This window comes from Nelumbo lutea, chromosome 8 (genome assembly GCF_056320005.1).
Source record: "Nelumbo lutea isolate HS-2025 chromosome 8, American lotus-T2T, whole genome shotgun sequence".
Lineage (NCBI taxonomy): Eukaryota > Viridiplantae > Streptophyta > Magnoliopsida > Proteales > Nelumbonaceae > Nelumbo > Nelumbo lutea.
Window position 1 is genome coordinate 4,223,240 of NC_142691.1, and position 17,955 is coordinate 4,241,194.

Genomic DNA, 17,955 nt, shown 5'->3' on the forward strand with positions numbered 1-17,955 from the left:
TAATCATAATCTGCACAAGCAGATTTGTTAGAAAGTAGAGATGCAATCAGGTCGAATTGAATTCGGATAAGGGATGATTCTAATATGATCTGATAAGAATACGAAAGATCCAAAATTTATTCTACCCGTGGGTATGTAAATCACATATTCAAATTCAATTCATTTATATATCTGGACATTTGGATCGAATATCAATGAATATGTATAAAATTAGCCCAACTTTACAAAGTTAAATGGAAAATAAGGAATTTATGTTATATTATCTAAATTTCTATATACATAAATGGAATGGATGCCAAATCCCAGAGGATGAGAGCAAGCAATATATACAAATTCGATTTGATTAATAAATAGATCATATTTTCAGATGGGGTTATGGCTAAACTGATATTTCAAATCCAACTAAAACAATCAGATTCAAATATAATTTAAATCAAATTAAATCTGGCCCATTTGTAACAAGACCTACTATAAATCACTATGAAACCTAATTCTTGTAAAACCTACGTTGGACGTTCTCAACCCAGCTCTATGCACTTCATTTTGAGGGTTTTCTTGCTCAGTCACTAGCAACTTGATTCACATCATCTCCCTATTCTTTCTACCTGTTTGTGTGGTGAATTATAATGTTATCAAGAGAGGAGGATTTACCAATAAAAACCATATTCTTTCTATTGAGCGGATGGATCACGTTAACAAGCAAATTATGAGAGCAAATGGTGTTAAATTTCTAATCAATCGATCGTCATCCAGCTGATCAACCATTAATGCTGATTATTTAGTTTGTTATTTTCATCGAACCAGAGGCTCAAGTTAGAACTAATTAAACCTTACCCTCCCCTGATCCGTTAAATTTATTAAGGTATTCTTAGTGCTTATAATTAATTATTGTTGTAAGGCATATTGTATTGAATTTCACAATGTTTTGAATTTTATGTGAAGGATAATTAATAATTTGTGTTTTTAAATATTTTAATCAAATATGGAAATTTTGATGTCATGTTATTTTGTTTATTCTTTGCTTATGTATAACAGAAAATAAAAGGAAATAAGATGTGGATTCTGGACTCAATCCACCAATCCAACTTGCCCTTGCCCCACTCTCAAATGCGGCGAGGCTAAGGTGGGAGCGTGGGTCTTATATTTTCATATGTGGAAAGGGTTTGGATTTTCAAAATCCAATTGGGTGCAAGTTCTAGAATGGTACAGATTGAAAGGTTTGTGAGGCAAGTTCTAGAGTTTATGCTATTCACGCTGACATCTAAATCCCATGGGTAAAAACATAGCTGGAAGGAAAGTAAAATTTCTTCGTCACTTTGGAAACGTTTTTTTTTTCCTTAAATTTTTGGTATTATCTATACCCATTCATGGACCGGGTGGCCTGATGGGCTGGCCCGGCCTGGCCCGACCCCCGAATGGATTTGAACATGCTTATAGGCCCACGGGCTTAAATTTGAGCAAAAAGCCCGATTCACAATAAATTCGAGCCGGGCTCGAGTTTTGTCAAAATAGCCCAGCCCGAGCCCGGCCTGGTCCAACCTAATATTAAACTTTAAAATTAGTTATGTGATTATGTCCATTTAAATAAAATTTTTGATTTAAGAATGTAAAATTGTGTATTAAAATATAAAAGAAAGGGAAAAATACCATCTTGTAGACCCATTGTTTATTTAAATAGAAAAAAAAAATATTATATGAATTTTTAATTCTAATTTGAATATGAAAATTTTTTTTTTCTTCAATTAGGTTGGGCTTCGGGCTCGAGCTCGGGTTCAGAGCTTTTTACTAGGGTCGGGCTCGGACTCGGCCTAGTATATTTTCATTAGTGACAAGTGAAAGCCCAGCCCGAACCCGGCCCGGCCCATGAACAGGTCTAGTATTATCTCTTGGCAAACTATGGCTTTATTTGGTAATGAGGCGTTGCGCGGCCGTTTTGAGTCCACGTAGGCGCCACATGGGATTTTGGGGTCTAATGGTCGAAAAACTTATTTGCACCGTTTTAGAGAAAAACGAAAAGAAATGAGATTGCATCGAAACTTGTGCAACTCACAACCACCACAATGCAAAAAAGGCGATTCGACTTGGAGGCTGATGTTCCTCGAAACAAGAGTGACATGGCACTTACATGTATGCTGAGTTGGCAGCGGGAAATCACTATCCAGTGCATCGTGATGCACCGTGCGTATAACAAAGATTTGTGATGTGTTAACTTGCAATGCATCCATGCATATAGCAACAATTTTTTAAAAGCAAAGAATTTTATAGTGAGACATGAAAAGACGACATTATGATTCCAATTTCAAGTTTGGTCACTCTTTTCCCTACTATATTCGAATCCAATAGTTTTTATCGTTATAATAAGGGACTAGATCTACTAGGCACCACAAATTAAGCATGAGTACAATACATTTTATTTTTACACCTGCCCTTGAAAAAGATTAATATTTACTTTCAACAGTTGTCAAAATATTTATCAAGTGTTCATTTAACATGCTTACTTTGTTGTGCCTAACAAATCCCGTCTCTTATAATAAGTGGTCAAGTATCAAAGGGACAAATAATAATTGCATGCTAGGCTGTACCTTTCATTAGGATCCATGCTAGTACAGGCTTACAGCATACAATACTTGCACTGAATCAAGGAAGTGTTGTGCGGCCATTTTCAGCAGGAACACCTCACTAAAAACAGCCATGGTTCCGAACACCTACTATATTAGGGAAATAGTTGTCTAAGGAAATTTACTTTCCACTATTGAAGCCTTTGCTTGATTAGGTCTAAAACCTAGTTTACTACATAGCGTTGGTCTTGCTCGAGAGACCAAGGTTTAAAGTATCCAAAACGTAAAGTGTATTAGAAAGATAATTTTAAGAGACGTATTAGGATATGTTTTGGATATGTATAGATATGGATAAAAAATTAAGACATGCATAAATATGCTAAAAACTCAAATAAATCATAAAAATATATTTAATAACGATAGTTACAAGTTTTATATGATTGTAAGTTACTTAAAAGTAAAAAAACTGTAATTTAATGGTCTATACAAAATTCAAGATATCAGGACACACTTAGTAACTATTCACAAATGATGGAATAGCTAAAACGTGAAAAAACAAAAAAAAAAAAAAACTAAAATGTATATTGATATATATTAGTTCTAAAACAATCAATATGATTTATCTTTATATTTATTAGTACATAAATTTTAATAATTAATTCTAACATTTATTGATAAGCATACACTAAGAAAAAGAAAACAATTATTTAAAAAAATGAACAAACATATAACAAGCAAATGAGCTTGGCTTAGTGGTGAACCTCTATTTGTTAAAGCCTAATGTCCAAGGTTCAAATCTTGTTATTGCTAAGTTTATAGTTTTATACTAACAAAATGAATTTAATGAGAAAGAAGGTTATTAATTAACGAAAATAATGAGAAGAGAATTCCAATTAGGCACTGGCATAATTTCTATGTGTTTCGTGTAGAACAAAATCCGGTTTTGGGGAAAAACGGAACTAATCACCTAACCAGTTCCTGGTTTCTCCAGTCCGACCATCCGGTCCCCTCTGATTTTGAAAACCATGACCTGAAATACGAGTTTGGATTGGGTTCAAGCCGGACCGGAGCCTAACCCTATTATGGGCATACCAAAAACACTTTTTACTATTATGCTGAAAAAGCTGACGCAATAAATTTAAAAGGCATACTAAACTTAATTTTGGGTAAAAAAAAAAGGCAATAACATGAGAAATATTCGCTAATGGGTAAAGATCACCTACTGGTTGTAGCGGAGATTTGGAAAAAATTTTCTACGTGCACCAGGGCATTCCCTCTTACCACAATCTCTTCCATGCAGCTCTAGTGTCATATGGGCAGGGATGGAGACCAGATCTGCTCCTCACACCTGGCGTCTCATAGGCACCTCACAAGCACATCCTATCATGCATTGGGAACATCTCCCATACTTTTAAGTTATAATTCACGGAGATGTTCTCAAAGCACAGTAGATGTGCCTGTGAGACACCCATCTGTGAGGAGCAGATCCCATCACGCAGGGATGTGGATAGAATTTGAGTAGGAGATACAGAGCTCCTGGGTTAGGGGAATGGCTAGCCCCTTAAAAAAAACGGAAAACACAAGAAGTAGAAACGCCCTAAGCGTCCTCAAACAAAGAACTCAGCCACAAGGCAGTTAGGGGGTGCACCCCAATAGCCATCCTTTAATATTGTGACAATGTAACCCAATTTTGCAACCTCTTTTTCCCTTTTTATAAAGTATGATTGAATGAAACATCCAAGTAATGATGACATTTTAACTAAAAATATATTAAATTATGCTTTTGATGGAACAAAGTAAAACTTTTTCATCAACGCAGTTAATCACAAGCTTAGAGTCTCCTCTCCACGCAGCACTTCGAGTCCTAATTCAATTTTTGGTCGCAATAGTGGGTTGCAGTAACATGTTTTGGTGGGGATATGATGTGTGGTAATCTCTAGCGATATATCCAATATCTTCAGATGTACATTTTGGTCATTATGTACTAAAACCTGACTTATGGTTTTCGTTTTAATAAAACACCCCCTATAATTTACAATCGATTTATTTAATCAAAAGTAAAAAATAACAATTTTAACTTTAACATCCATTCGAATAAATTTAATCAAAATAAAACAAAATTGAAAACATCATTTCTACATAAACCGAATTATGTTCAAGCCTTCATGATATGCAGTTCCTCTAAAAACGGACAACAGAAAGTTCTAACCAAAGGGCTGAAATGAGAGAGATTGACTGCAAATGGTATCCATTCATCCAAATTATAATTCAAATTCAATCTGGGTAAGGGTTATTTGGATTCTGTCTATATATACATATATATTGTTGGGAAAAACAAATTTTTCTGGGTCTGAAAAAAAAATAAAAAAGATTGTGGGTATCCCCCCCCCCCCCCCTGCTTTTGACAGTCGCAGCTTTCAATTCGTGAAGTCTCCTTGATACGTCTCACCAAACCATTTAAAATATCTTTTCTAATCTTCCAACCACAAAGGAAGCTCCTAAAGTATTTTTATCATTTTTTTTTCTATAAGATATGAAGACATTTCAACTTCGAGCAATTAGTGAGATGACTAGTGGAATAATAGTTCAGTACCAGCCCATTATAGCAGGCTCAACTGCTGATGACCAGTTGAGATGGTCCATGGCACCCCATCCATTCAGGAGGCACAGGATCAAAATCATGAATACGCAGGATCTCCACAGTATGGCCAGTGGGCCTCACGTGCACTCTGCTCTGCACCGTCTATAACTGCAGTGCTCTCACACTCGACCCTAGTCAAATCATATTCCAGCTGCTGTTGGATCAGAAACTAATGACAATGGTTATGCCAGATACCCGGTGCTCTCCGTATCTTCCATGCAGGAAGCATTGAATTGGAGTCATTTATCTTGATGCTCAGAGGCTACAGGCTTTGACTATGTATCTTCATTCCACTCTATCAATCTGGAAGGCATACCAGCGAGGACCACCAAAAACATTATGCTGGATTGGCTGCAATGCGCACAGCCATGTCTGCTTGGAGATAGCCTGCATAGCAAGAGTTGCTCTATCAGCGAAGGATGAACTATACAAAGGTGGCATGACTTCATTACTATTCAATCATCTCTCATTTTAATGTGTACCAAGCAAATCATCATTTTCCCATGCGAACCCTCTAAATATTTTAATCTTGGTGCCAAGCAAAACATCATGCAACCGTGCTGGACCCAAGCCATCCGTACATGGACTCCCAATGCAAATGCCTGTCAACGCTGCATAAGACAAGCAAAAAAGAGAATGTTAACAAGTAAAACAAAATTGAATACGAAAGGGTCAGACAGGTTATTGCCATTCCACTATTGGCCATGAATTCTCATTGAACAAGATCCATTCCACATGAATGTGAAGAAAGGCAGGGCAATAGCAAAAGGTGGGATGGAAATAGGATTGTCCCTCTAAAAGTAATAGCTTTATTTCCTAAAACAATTCCTCCCCGAAATCTCAGAAGGCCAAACCAGATAACTAAAGACAATAAAACAATCTTCTAGGAAAATCAATTCATTAAATGATCCATAAAAAAAAAACACATTAAATGAGCAATTGGAAATGTCACCAGAAAAACCAGTTTCCAGATTGTGATCTCAAGTTATTTTTCGATTTCAAAAGTCGAAGCACTTGAATACTGTTGAAATAATTGATTTTATGTTTGTAGGGTCTGTTTGGCTGATTAAAGCCTTTTTATTTTAATCTATTATTGTACCATCACTTGGTAGGGGCACAATGGTCATTTCGCTTCTTATTTTTTTCGCCCTATATATTATAATGAAGACTGTTCCATTGCCTCAGCACTTCTTTCTTCCTTCTCTTCTGTTCTCTTTTGCTGTAACCTTCAATCAGATTTAGTGTCAAGATGGTATTAGAGCGTGGCCATTGAATCCGGGCTATCAAGTGTCTTCTCCAAGCTGCTGAATCTGGGCGGAACAGAGGAGTACATCTGGATTGATCGGATCAGACCTGCAACTGGTACCGCCCCATTTTTTTTTCTTTTCTTCTCTTCCCTTGGTCGTGTACCGAGAGGAAAACAAATGGACCTGAACCACTGAATGTCGGCACACCATTGTAAGGTTTTTCTTCTATTTGTTTTGGATCGTGTGATCCTATACCTGTGAAAGGTTGCTGTAGGTCATGCATGATCTGTTTTCTCTACTTATTGGTTTGATGCCTTGTGTGTAAGGATCTCCCATTGTGATTATTGCTTGTAGACCTGCTGAGAAAACTAGTAGGCTGGGACTGCTACTCCAAACAGGTCTGAAAATCAGATCTGTCATCTTGTATTTTCTGGAAACTGGTGCTGGTCTTGTGCTCAGATTAAGTCCAAAACTGCAATGTGGGTGGACTAATCACTTGTTGTGTGTGAGTTTTTTGTTCTGATATAAGGAGGGATACTAAGTTGAAGTTTTTTGATAAAAAAATTCTGTGTTGATCATGTCTTCTGAGAATTCTGCTACTTTAGGGATTTCTGGAAATCAAAATGGGGTAAGTGGGGGAATGGATATGAGTTTCCCCATGGCTGTTATTCCTTTTGATGGTCTGAATTACCTTGAATGGCCTAGGGGAATAAAACTCTACATCACTGCTAGGGAAAAAATAGGATACATCAATGGGAAAGTGAAGGAACTGAAGAGCGGAAGTGCTGAATATGATAGATGGAACCAAGAAAATAGTATGGTGATGTCTTGGCTCTTGGTTTCCATGCTGCCACAGGTGAGAAAAACTTTTATGTGGGGGTTGAAACTACTTGTGAAATATGGGAATAAGCAAAGTCCACCTATTCAAAGCAGAGACACTATGCCAAGATATACCAACTGCAAGCTTAATCGTCCACTTGCAAACAGGGAGAAAGGAGTATCTCGGTGTACTATTCAGATCTGATATCGATATGGAAAGAACTTGATCACTATCAGAATGTTAACTGGAAGTGTGATGAGGATGCAAAGGCATACAAATCACTTGTATTTCAGCAATGGGTATTTGCCTTCCTCTTGGGGCTGAATCCTTCATATGAGTCCATCAGGGTGCAGGTCTTGGGAAGTAAAGACTTGCCATCAGTTCAGGAGGTTTATGCCTTGGTTCAGTCGGAAGAAAGTAGAAGAAATGTGATGAATTCTACAGAGGGGGAGCTAGTTGCTCTAGCTGTCCGAGGAAGTTCAGATACTAATGTCGGAGGTGGTTCTAAGAAGGGTGACTCTCAGAAGAGAACAAATGATAAGGTTAAGCTTTGGTGCACTCGCTACCAAAAGGCAAGACAGACCAGAGATACCTGTTAGGATCTCCATAGAAAACCTAAATGGGCACAGGATTTGGATAAGAAGTCAACAATTGATCAAGGCAAGAAACCAAGTCAGCAGAATCAGAAAAGGTATAACTCAGTCAATATGGCATCTCAAGATACTGGTCCCATGGTAACTCAGGAAAGGCATCCTAGTTCTGACCCTAAGGAAGAGATCATCAACTCCTTCAGTGACCATTTGGAGTTATATGATAGGACTCTTCGCCAGATGGATACTGGTCCTAATCCTTCTACCTCTTTTGCATCTGCTTCAGGTAACACTGCCACTGCCTTCCATGTGTCATCTCGTACCTCTGATTCCCCTTGGGTAATTGACTCCGGAGCCTCAAACTACATGACCGGTAAGTCAAATTAATTTCAGGCATACAATCTTCTCTCTGGGAGAAATAAGGTGAGACTAACTGATGGTTCTTTCTCCACCATAGCCGACCAAGGAACCATATCTCTCCCACTCGGCCTTACCCTTTCTAATGCACTACATGTTCCTAAATTACCTATAAATTTGCTTTCCATTAGTAGTATTACTCACTCCTTGAACTGTTCAGTTACTTTCTATCCGTCTTCATGTGTGTTTCAGGATTTGGCCTCGAGGAAGATGATGGGTAGATGAAGCATGGTGGATGGCCTCTATGTGTTGGAGAATAAAGCTAGTGTTGTGGCTACAAAGTCCTTGAGTTCGTCCAGTGAGAATCAAGCCTATTTATGGCATAATCATCTTGGTCATCTTTCTTTTGAGTCGTTAAAAGTTATGTTTCCAAAGTTGTTTGAGTCTTTGTCAGTGAGTCAGTTGCAGTGTCAGACATGTCAATTGAGTAAACATTGTAGGAGCACTTTTCCTTTAAGAAATAAAAGATCTGAATTTCTGTTTCATATTGTTTATTTTGATGTTTGGGGCCCTATTACTCTACCTAATGAGTCTGGATATAAGTACTTCATTACCTTGATCGATGATTACTCTAAATACACCTGAGTTTACCCTATGCGATCTAGAGAGGAAGTGCCTAAAGTTGTGAAAGACTTTCAATGCATGGTGTTCACTCAGTTCCAAACTGAAATCCATATTTTCCAGTTGGGCAATGCAAAGGAATACTTCCACAGTGATCTCATGGAATTCTTTGCTTTGAGTGGATCTCTTCAACGAAACTCTTGTGCTAGGACACCTCAACAAAACGGTGTTGTTGAAAGAAAAAACCGTCATCTTCTTGAAGTAGCTCGTGGCTTGTTAATCCATATGAATGTTCCGAAACGCTTTTGGATGGATGCTGTTCTGTGTGGTACGTACATCATCAACCGTATGCCCTCGCGGCTCCTAGAGTATAAGGCCCCACATCAGCTTTTGTTTCCTATAGCTCCATTGTTCCCCATTCCAATGCGTGTTTTTGGGTGCCGTTGCTTTGCTCATAACTTGCCACCTACTCGGGGTAAACTTGATCCTCGTGCTATTCCTTGTGTCTTCCTTGGTTACCCTCTATCTCAAAAGGGGTACCGTTGCTATGATCCCGTCTCTCATAAGTACTACGTCTCAATAGATGTGTCCTTTGAGAATCAACATTTCTTCTCGGTTTCTCCTCAAGGGGAGAGTAGGGTTGAGGAGAAACAAGCTCAAACTCAACTACCTCCTCTACCTGACCCTCTTCCATTTCGTGTCTTTCTTCGCCGCCACAAAAGCCAGCAAAGTTCAAGAGCCGTGGAACCTGACACTATGCAACCAACATCATCGGCTTCACCGGAAGTTGATCCTTCCCATCAGTCAGGTACACTTGCTTCTATTGATATGCCTGCTCCTCTCAATGTTAATTCCTTTATCATTAATGATCTTGATGTTCCTATTGCTAAGAGAAAGGGTGTTAGATCTTGTACCACCAACCATCATATTTCACTTTGTGTTATACGATCATATTTCATCTTCATATCGTACATTCCTCTCCTCTGTTGACAGTATCCCCGTTCCTAAAAATGTGGCAGAAACTTTATCCAAACCTGAATGGACAGATGCAACGAAGGGAGAGATTGATGCATTATACAAAAACAACACTTGGGAGTTGGTGGATCTTCCTGAAGGGAAGGAACCAGTGGGGTGCAAGTGGGTGTTCACAGTGAAACACAAGGCTAATGGAACTGTTGAAAGGTACAAGGCCATACTGGTGGCAAAAGGTTTTACACAAGTATATGGAGTGGACTATGTAGAGACTTTTGCCCCAGTAGCCAATATGAACTCTATCAGAAATCTCCTTTCACTGGCGGCAAATCTTGATTGGGAACTTCACCAATTGGACATAAAAAATGCTTTCTTGAATGGTGACTTAGAAGAGGAAGTGTACATGACCCAACCTCCAGGTTTTTGTGCTAAAGGCAATGAACAGAAAGTGTGCAAGTTAAAAAAATGCCAGTCAGATCACACATTAATTGTAAAGAAAGGTAAAAGGAAAATTGCAGCTCTAATTGTGTATGTGGATGACATAGTGATCACAGGATATTGGGAGGCTGAAATACAAAGACTAAAAAAGTTCTTAGCCACTCAATTTGAGGTGAAAGATCTAGGCCCCTTACGTTATTTCCTTGGAATTGAAGTTGCCCGCTCTTACAAGGGCATCTTTATTTCCCAATGGAAATATGTACTAGATCTACTAGAAGATACAGGCAAACTGGGGGTGAGACCAATTGACTCACAATTGAACCTAACCATCATCTGGGAGACGGTCAGGGAGAGTTCTTGAAAGATGCGAAGAAGTTTCAGAGACTTGTAGGGAGACTCTTGTATTTGTCTATGACCAGGCCTGATATTGTTTATGCAGTGGGTGTCCTTAGTCAGTTCATGCACAACCCTAGGACAACTCACCTTGAAGTTGTAGAGAGGATCCTCAGATACCTCAAGAAGTTTCCTGGAGCTGATTTGCTATTCCAGAAACATGGACATTTAAAGGTGGAGGTATATACTGATGCTAATTGGGTAGGGGCAGTTGATGATCGAAAGTCTACCGGTGGATAATGTGCCTTTGTAGGAGGAAACCTAGTCACATGGAGAAGTAAGAAGCAAAGTGTGGTGGCTAGGTCTAGTGCTGAAGCAGAATACAGAACTATGACTCATGGAGTTGCTGAAATCATGTGGATAAGAAATCTGTTAGGAGAACTGAGTTTTACAGTTAGCAACCCTATATCACTTTATTGCGACAATAAGGCTGCTATCAACATTGCAGCTAATCTAGTCCCCATGATAGGACGAAACACATTGAAGTGGACAAGCATTTTATTAGAGAGAAACTTGTAAGTGGAGAAGTGTGCACCCCATATGTCAGCTCAGAAGAACAACTTGCAGATATCTTTACCAAAGGTCTTCATCATGTGCAGCATAATGATTTGTGTGACAAGTTGGGCATGATTGACATCTATGCTCCAACTTGAGGGGGAGTGTTGAAATAATTGATTTATGTTTTTAATCAGCCTTTTTATTTTAATCAATTATTGTACCATCACTTAGTAGGGGCACAAGGGTCATTTCCAGCACTGTTACATTGCCCTATATATTATAATGGAGCTATATATTATAATGAAGCTAGCGCCGCCAGCACTGTTACATTGCCTCAACACTTCTTCTTTCTTCCTTCTCTTCTCTTCTCTCCTCTTCTCTTCTCTTCTCTTCTTTTTGCTGTAACCTTCAATCAGATTTACTGTCAAGAATTACCATTCAGGGTTCATACACTCACCCTCCAAAACAAGGTTTGAAAGCCAAACCCTGTGGGTGAATTCAAAAATTAGGAAGCCACATTTACATAATAGTAAAATTTTCATCGAGAGACTATTATGCAAGGCTAAGCTAATTCTCAAGCATCCACCAAGTCTCATCATCAACGGTGCTGTCACACAGCATCTATTGCCAAACAGTAGCTTCCATTCGATTTCCGAAGTTAACCACTTAATTGATTAGGCTCTAAATATTACCCACAATTAATAAACTTTCTTGCCTGTCTGTGAACCACTAGCCGAAACTAACCACTTGAGAATTCTAAAGAAAATTGCCACTGCTCTCTCCCTGTACAACAGTCGACTGGGAGCAGAAAAGGTTGCAAATAAATATAAGAATCTTCAGTTCTTATTGAAGCTCCTCTTACCAGTCAAGTTGTGTAATAGAAGCATCTTTCCTTTAAGCCCAGCAAGGAAACCAAGTGAAAATATCTCATCTAGGTCATTTGCTTCTACAGTTACTTCCAGACAATAACTAAAAGATAACTGCTCTAACTATCACAAATACTGCTACTTTAATTGCAAAATTATAATCAGAAAATGGGCAACGAAAATGCTGAAGTTTGAACCATCAGGTTAATACTTGAAAATCAGGATCAAATGAAGGGTGTCAAGCACTTTACCACATCCATTCAAAATTTAGGTTAGTTATTGACCTTCAGGGAACGGGAGGATAGGATTTTATTGCATGGAGCAATCCATTAAGAATATGAGACATCCCTTGAAAAGCTATGGTAGAAGTTCAATGTTCATCCTGCAAAAACACCTCAGCACCAAGGCTCAATACCAGAAGCTTGGGAATTCAATAATGGAACATTACCTGGAGCATTTTTATCTATTGCTCTACCTTATTTTGTTTCTGGGAATCATGATGGATTTTTACCTGGTATCTGTAAAAAGAAACATTAACATCACAGTAAAAGCCAATGAAAATATTGCACCTGCAACCACAGGATATAAAGTACTCAGGGTTAAGGGGCATAACATTAACCCCACCAAAAAAGTATTAAATCAGCTACTTGAAAAATCATCATCTAAGCCTTGTCCCAACTGTATGGGGTTGATTACACGAATCTTGTTTTAACACCACAACCGGGCATTGTTCTGAGTTTTGACATGTTGCTTTTGGGCAACACCCTAAACCCTAAATCAGCTACTTAAAAAATGCCCCCCGAAAAAATCTAAGTGAATGCTCCTTGGTATACTGTCAAATTCTGAAATAATGGAACTCAAACCATAATTCTTTATAGAATTTTGCCCTTCTTGTATCATCAAGTAAGGAAGACCTCCTAATGGTAACAAATAAATAGTTGGGAAAACATTTCCATAAGGAATGGAAAACAAATAACCACAATATGAGATTTCACCTGCAAGAAATTAATGCATCAAATTGATGCTCTATTATTAGAGATATAAAATATATGTACAATTGACTGTTCCCAAATTGTTCAATACTACATTGGGAGACAGTACCTAAAAATGTTGGAGCTAGGACTTAACTAGCTTGTACACAGATAAAAAAAGATCTTTACAACCAAAGTTGTCAACTAGTTACAGGAGGAGCACATCCACAGACCAAAAACTTTTGCTCCAAAATGAACTTCCACCGAGTCCTCAGATCCATAATCTACTAATCCATGCAATCAGTTTTTCATGAAAAAAGCATCTACACTTTGCTTTGCATAGTTTAACTTGTATAATGCACAAATATACATAGACGGCAATCTTAAACCATCATGTTAAAAAGGAAAGGTCATCCATTGGAATTCCAAGGCCCACAAAATCATGGTCTTGCAATCCATCGTCATCAATGTTCAACCATGAACCAAGGTCTTGGCCTTGTGCATCAAGATCATCTGGAACACCTAGTACATCCATTCCAGGTAGTGGCAGGCTGGACAAGTCAATGGCCTCAGGATCATTCAACATCTCCAAATTCAATACATCTTTCTCATTGATATTAGGATCACTAGCCACTTTGTGTGGCTTGGGGACTGGAGGCAGCATTGCTTTTGGTAGCTCTGAAACTTTACCAAGAAGGCTATTCACAGAAGCAGATAACTGTGTTGTCTTCTGCTTAGGCTTTGTTTTAGATTTCCTTTCACCCTTGACATTGCCTAAAGCTGGCCGACCAATTTTAGCATTGCTATTTCTAGAATGTGCATCTCTGCTGTGCCCTTTTCCTTCTCGATCTCTTTCACTCCTTTTTCCTTTTGTACCACTTACAAGAGAACTTCCAAATCCTGATGGGTTTCTCAATGTACCAACTGTACCACCAACATCGTCGAGCAACAACTCCTTCCTTTTTACTCTATTAAACCAAGTCTCCTCTTTACCATTAGTTGGCTCAGATAAGTGATTTACCAACTGAACAGCATCGGACGAATGCTTCTCTTGTGTGTCCAAGCTCTTCCCCAAGAATGAAGTTATAGAGGCAGTTTGTTGTGAACCAATGGAAGCTGTAACCAAGACAAAATGACAATTTTTAACCAGACAGCCACCAAAAAATAAAACATGTCACTACAGCCAGAAAGAAACAAATTCATAAAACAAGCAGTAGAACACTTTAAAACCAATAAACTATATGAGATTTAAATGTAAATTAAAAACAAATGAATTATACTGTATATGCAGTCGAAAAATAATTTTCACAAAGGACAATATAGAAAGTACCTGAAACCTTAACTTCTGAAGAATGGGTGGGAGTATCAGCACATGGATTGGCTGATTCCCCCTCAGTAAGGGTTGCAGTATCCATACATTCTGCATCATTGAGGCGGGAAGAGACGGAAAGAAACAAATCCCTGAACACTGGCTCATTAAAGCAGCTCTCTCCTGTATCTTCAAACCTATGACACCGTTCTAGTGTTCGCTCTACAAAAGCTAAGGTATTATGCTTGGCCAATTTGCTGTTTGCACTTTTTCCACCAGATGTATTAGGACCGTAGTATGTCTGTCAAGTATCAAGTTAATATCATTATATCCGCCCTGTGCTATAAAACAAGAAGAATCACTAAAACAGAAGTCCCACACTCACAATAGCATCTTTATGGTGTAACAATTCAGGTAAACAAGATAACATGAACACTATGGGTGTTTTACTGTTAACAGTAAAATGATGCATTTTAATTGATAGTTGTGAAGAACTATATATAGAAGATGTAGTCAAGCATACAAGACAATATAAGGAAATATGAAATAGCATAGAATTGCCATCAATAGAGCTATGGAAGAGAGGATAAAGGCATATAGACAACACCTGTAATTAATATTCTTGGTAAGCATGTTACCAATGTTTTAAAACGTGGAGGCATGATGCGAGGCATTCCACTACCTAGAGGCGTGAGGCATAGTTCATAACGCAAGAGGTGTAAGCCTCTCGAACACAAGGATGCCATAAGCCTCCTTAAGAGAAGGGGGGTTAGGAGGAGGATGAAGAGGAAGGGGGGATCTCATTTTTTCTTTATTCTTAATAAAAAACTTTTATATTAAGAAGAATAAAGATGCATAACATTAGTTGAAAGGGGGGGTCTTGTCGAAGCAGAGCAAGACCCCCCTAACTCAAAACAACAAATTGAGATGCATCAAAAAGGGGGCGGGGGGTCTGTTCGCCCCCCAACCGAAGGGACAGGGGTCAAACCACTTTCTTTCCCCTTATCTTTTCTTCCCTTCCCTTTGCTTTTCTCTTTTTTTTTTTCTTCTCTTTCTTTTTCTTTCCCTTCCCTTTCTTTTCCTTTCTTTTCCCTTCCTTTTTTTTTCTTTTTTCTTTTTTTTTTTTTGTTTTTTTATATAAGATGTGCATGAGGCGTACGCCTCTAGCACGCCTCATGAAAAAAGCGCACGAGGTGTACACCTCTTGCACCTGAGGCGTACGCCTCAGAGGTGTCAGCGCCTCTAACATACGCCTTTTAAAACACTGCATGCTACATGTTAAACAAGGGGCTCTAGAAACCAGTTGTATTGGGGTTTGGTATTGTTGGGGGAGGGGGAGTAGTAAGCTGCTATATTGGGAATAATAATTGCTATTTACTGAACTTCCATTTTAATGATTAATAATATTTTCATGTGTTACTGATTAAAAAATATTTGTTTTATAGAATAGAACAAATTGTTTTTCACATTAAAATGAAAAGTTGGGTGGCATTTGGTAATGTTCCAATGAAATGTTTCTGATGTTCTGGGAACATAAAAACAAAACTGTTCTTTTGCTTCCAGGAATATTAGAAACATTCCAGCAGAGTATTAACAAATGTTGCTTAATCATCTAATTGGATATAGGTTATGCTGGTTCAGTTGAAGAAGTATTACCTTTTTCAAGGTGGACAACTGGAGGGTAGTGATAGAGACAAAACTAGATGCAGTATAATTCATGACTCTCATCCTAATGAATGTGATGCAAATCTGACACCCAAAGCCACTTTGGCATCATTGTGGAAAGCTATTCACTCCACTCTGGAGTCTAGACCCATTCATAAATTCATTAAATATAACCAGGGAAAGGTAGCTTCTTCAGATTCTGGGAGGACCATTGGTGATAGTCGCAACTGATGCAGGGATTCCCTGGGCTATATTCAGTTTATTAGGAATTTAGGGATGGGGAATCTTCGTGAATCAGGAATAGGTGGTGCTTTCAGAGAAACCAACAGGAATGTTCAGTTTTTTTTTTCAATTTTTCAAGACTAAGATGGAAAAGACAATTCCATATAAGTAAAGCTACAAGGTGCACTTCAGGGATTGAAATTGGAAAATCAGGGAAGCAAGATATTGGCAATTGGGTTACGGAGTCTTAGACACCAAATCACTCTTCTGGGTTCCTGGGAGTGATCGTAGAGGGTGACTCAATGACTATTATATCATAGCTGAAAGGTAGGGTTGGGCCATGGAGCTTTAGACACCCAATCAAGGAAGCAAGATATTAGCAGTTGGGCTAAGATGCATCTTTCTCATGGTACCTTGGTCACATTTGCTGACTCATTATCCCATGGAGGAACTAGCAGACACGTAGCACAGCAGTGTGGGGTGAATATCCTCTGCAGTAAGAATAATCTGCATTCGTACTTTGAGGGGCTCTACTAAGAGCAGCCAGGGAGTAGCATGGACTTGCTCAATGTGTAGTTTTGTACCATATACAGCATATATACACTATTGTGTAAATACACAATCTACAGTCAAATAGATGTAAATCAGTCCTCTAAAACTGATGTAAACTTGGAAAAATTAGAGAGAAAAGAGGAAGAAAAGAAGAGAACAGCAGCACAAAAGAAAGAAGATGGAGAAACGAAGAGGAAGAAGAAGAAGAGTTCGAATATCTCTTCCCTCCCTTCTCAAATCCTTTTACCAAACTTCAATCTTAGCATAATTACAAGTATACCCTTAAGTGGGCGGCCAGCTAGGCAGTAACATACAGAGAACTAGCAAAAAAGAAATAACAGGCCCATTAAGATAGGCCCATTAGCCATTAGCTAACAGATGAATAAAAAAACATACTACAAGAAAAGATACTAGGGCCCATTCGGCCTAATCTCTTTACACAAATAATACTAATAAAGATTTTCAGTTACTGATAAAAAAAATACAGAAAGTGCTGGTCACAGTAATAGCTATGTTGTGACATCAGAACATTGGTTTTGGATTGGAATTTGATTCACAACGCTTTTGAGAACCATGAAAATTTTCCTGTTTGTTATAGTAGTTGTTTGGAGGATTATGAAGTTGTGGATAATGAAGTTACAGAGCTGACATATCTGCTTTTCTGTCATACTGTTCCCCTTATATATGTCATTGTAAAATGAGCAATAAATGTTTTATTTCTTATAAAAAAAACCCAACACCCAGATTATTATTTCCAAAAAATCAATTGTGGAAAAGAATGTAATATACATCTGCAAATGGGTTCGATTATTCAATTGAAACCTTGAACATTTCAAAAAGGGGATATAAAATCAAAATGACTAGTAAAATATTCTACGCAGTAGAGTAAGATGAGAAGAATCAAGTGTTTGATATTGAGTTACCATATATTTTTCATAAGCCATTCCAACAAGTTTGTCAAGTGCATTGATGTTGATTTCCCTGCATAGTAGCACAACTTTGCATTTAAATATGCATATAAAATGGACATAATAAAATATGGACATAGAGCCATTTTTTAAGTAGTACAAATATTAATAATATGATTTTTTTTATAAGTAAAATTTCATTAAAAACAAAAAAGGAGTGGTACAGTCTGATGGGTGACAAGTCACCACCCGCATACAATACATCTGAAAATCAGAAAGAGTTTTCCACATTACAGATTTGAATACCCAGAACCTCCCCTAACTTAC

At 38.1% G+C, this 17,955-nt stretch overlaps 1 protein-coding gene across 1 annotated transcript in view; it reads right to left on the minus strand.

The window, feature by feature from the left end:
• Positions 1–12,997: 12,997 nt before the first annotated feature.
• Positions 12,998–17,955, minus strand: part of LOC148842271 (uncharacterized) — a 53,367-nt gene continuing 48,409 nt past the window's right edge. Inside the window, exons 14-16 of the mRNA XM_088959227.1 lie at positions 17,644–17,701; positions 14,303–14,582; positions 12,998–14,088 (exon numbers count right to left, since the gene is read on the minus strand). Coding sequence (XP_088815353.1) covers positions 13,364–14,088; positions 14,303–14,582; positions 17,644–17,701 — 1,063 coding nt within the window. The 3' untranslated portion in view covers positions 12,998–13,363. The remainder of the gene's footprint in view (positions 14,089–14,302; positions 14,583–17,643; positions 17,702–17,955) is intronic.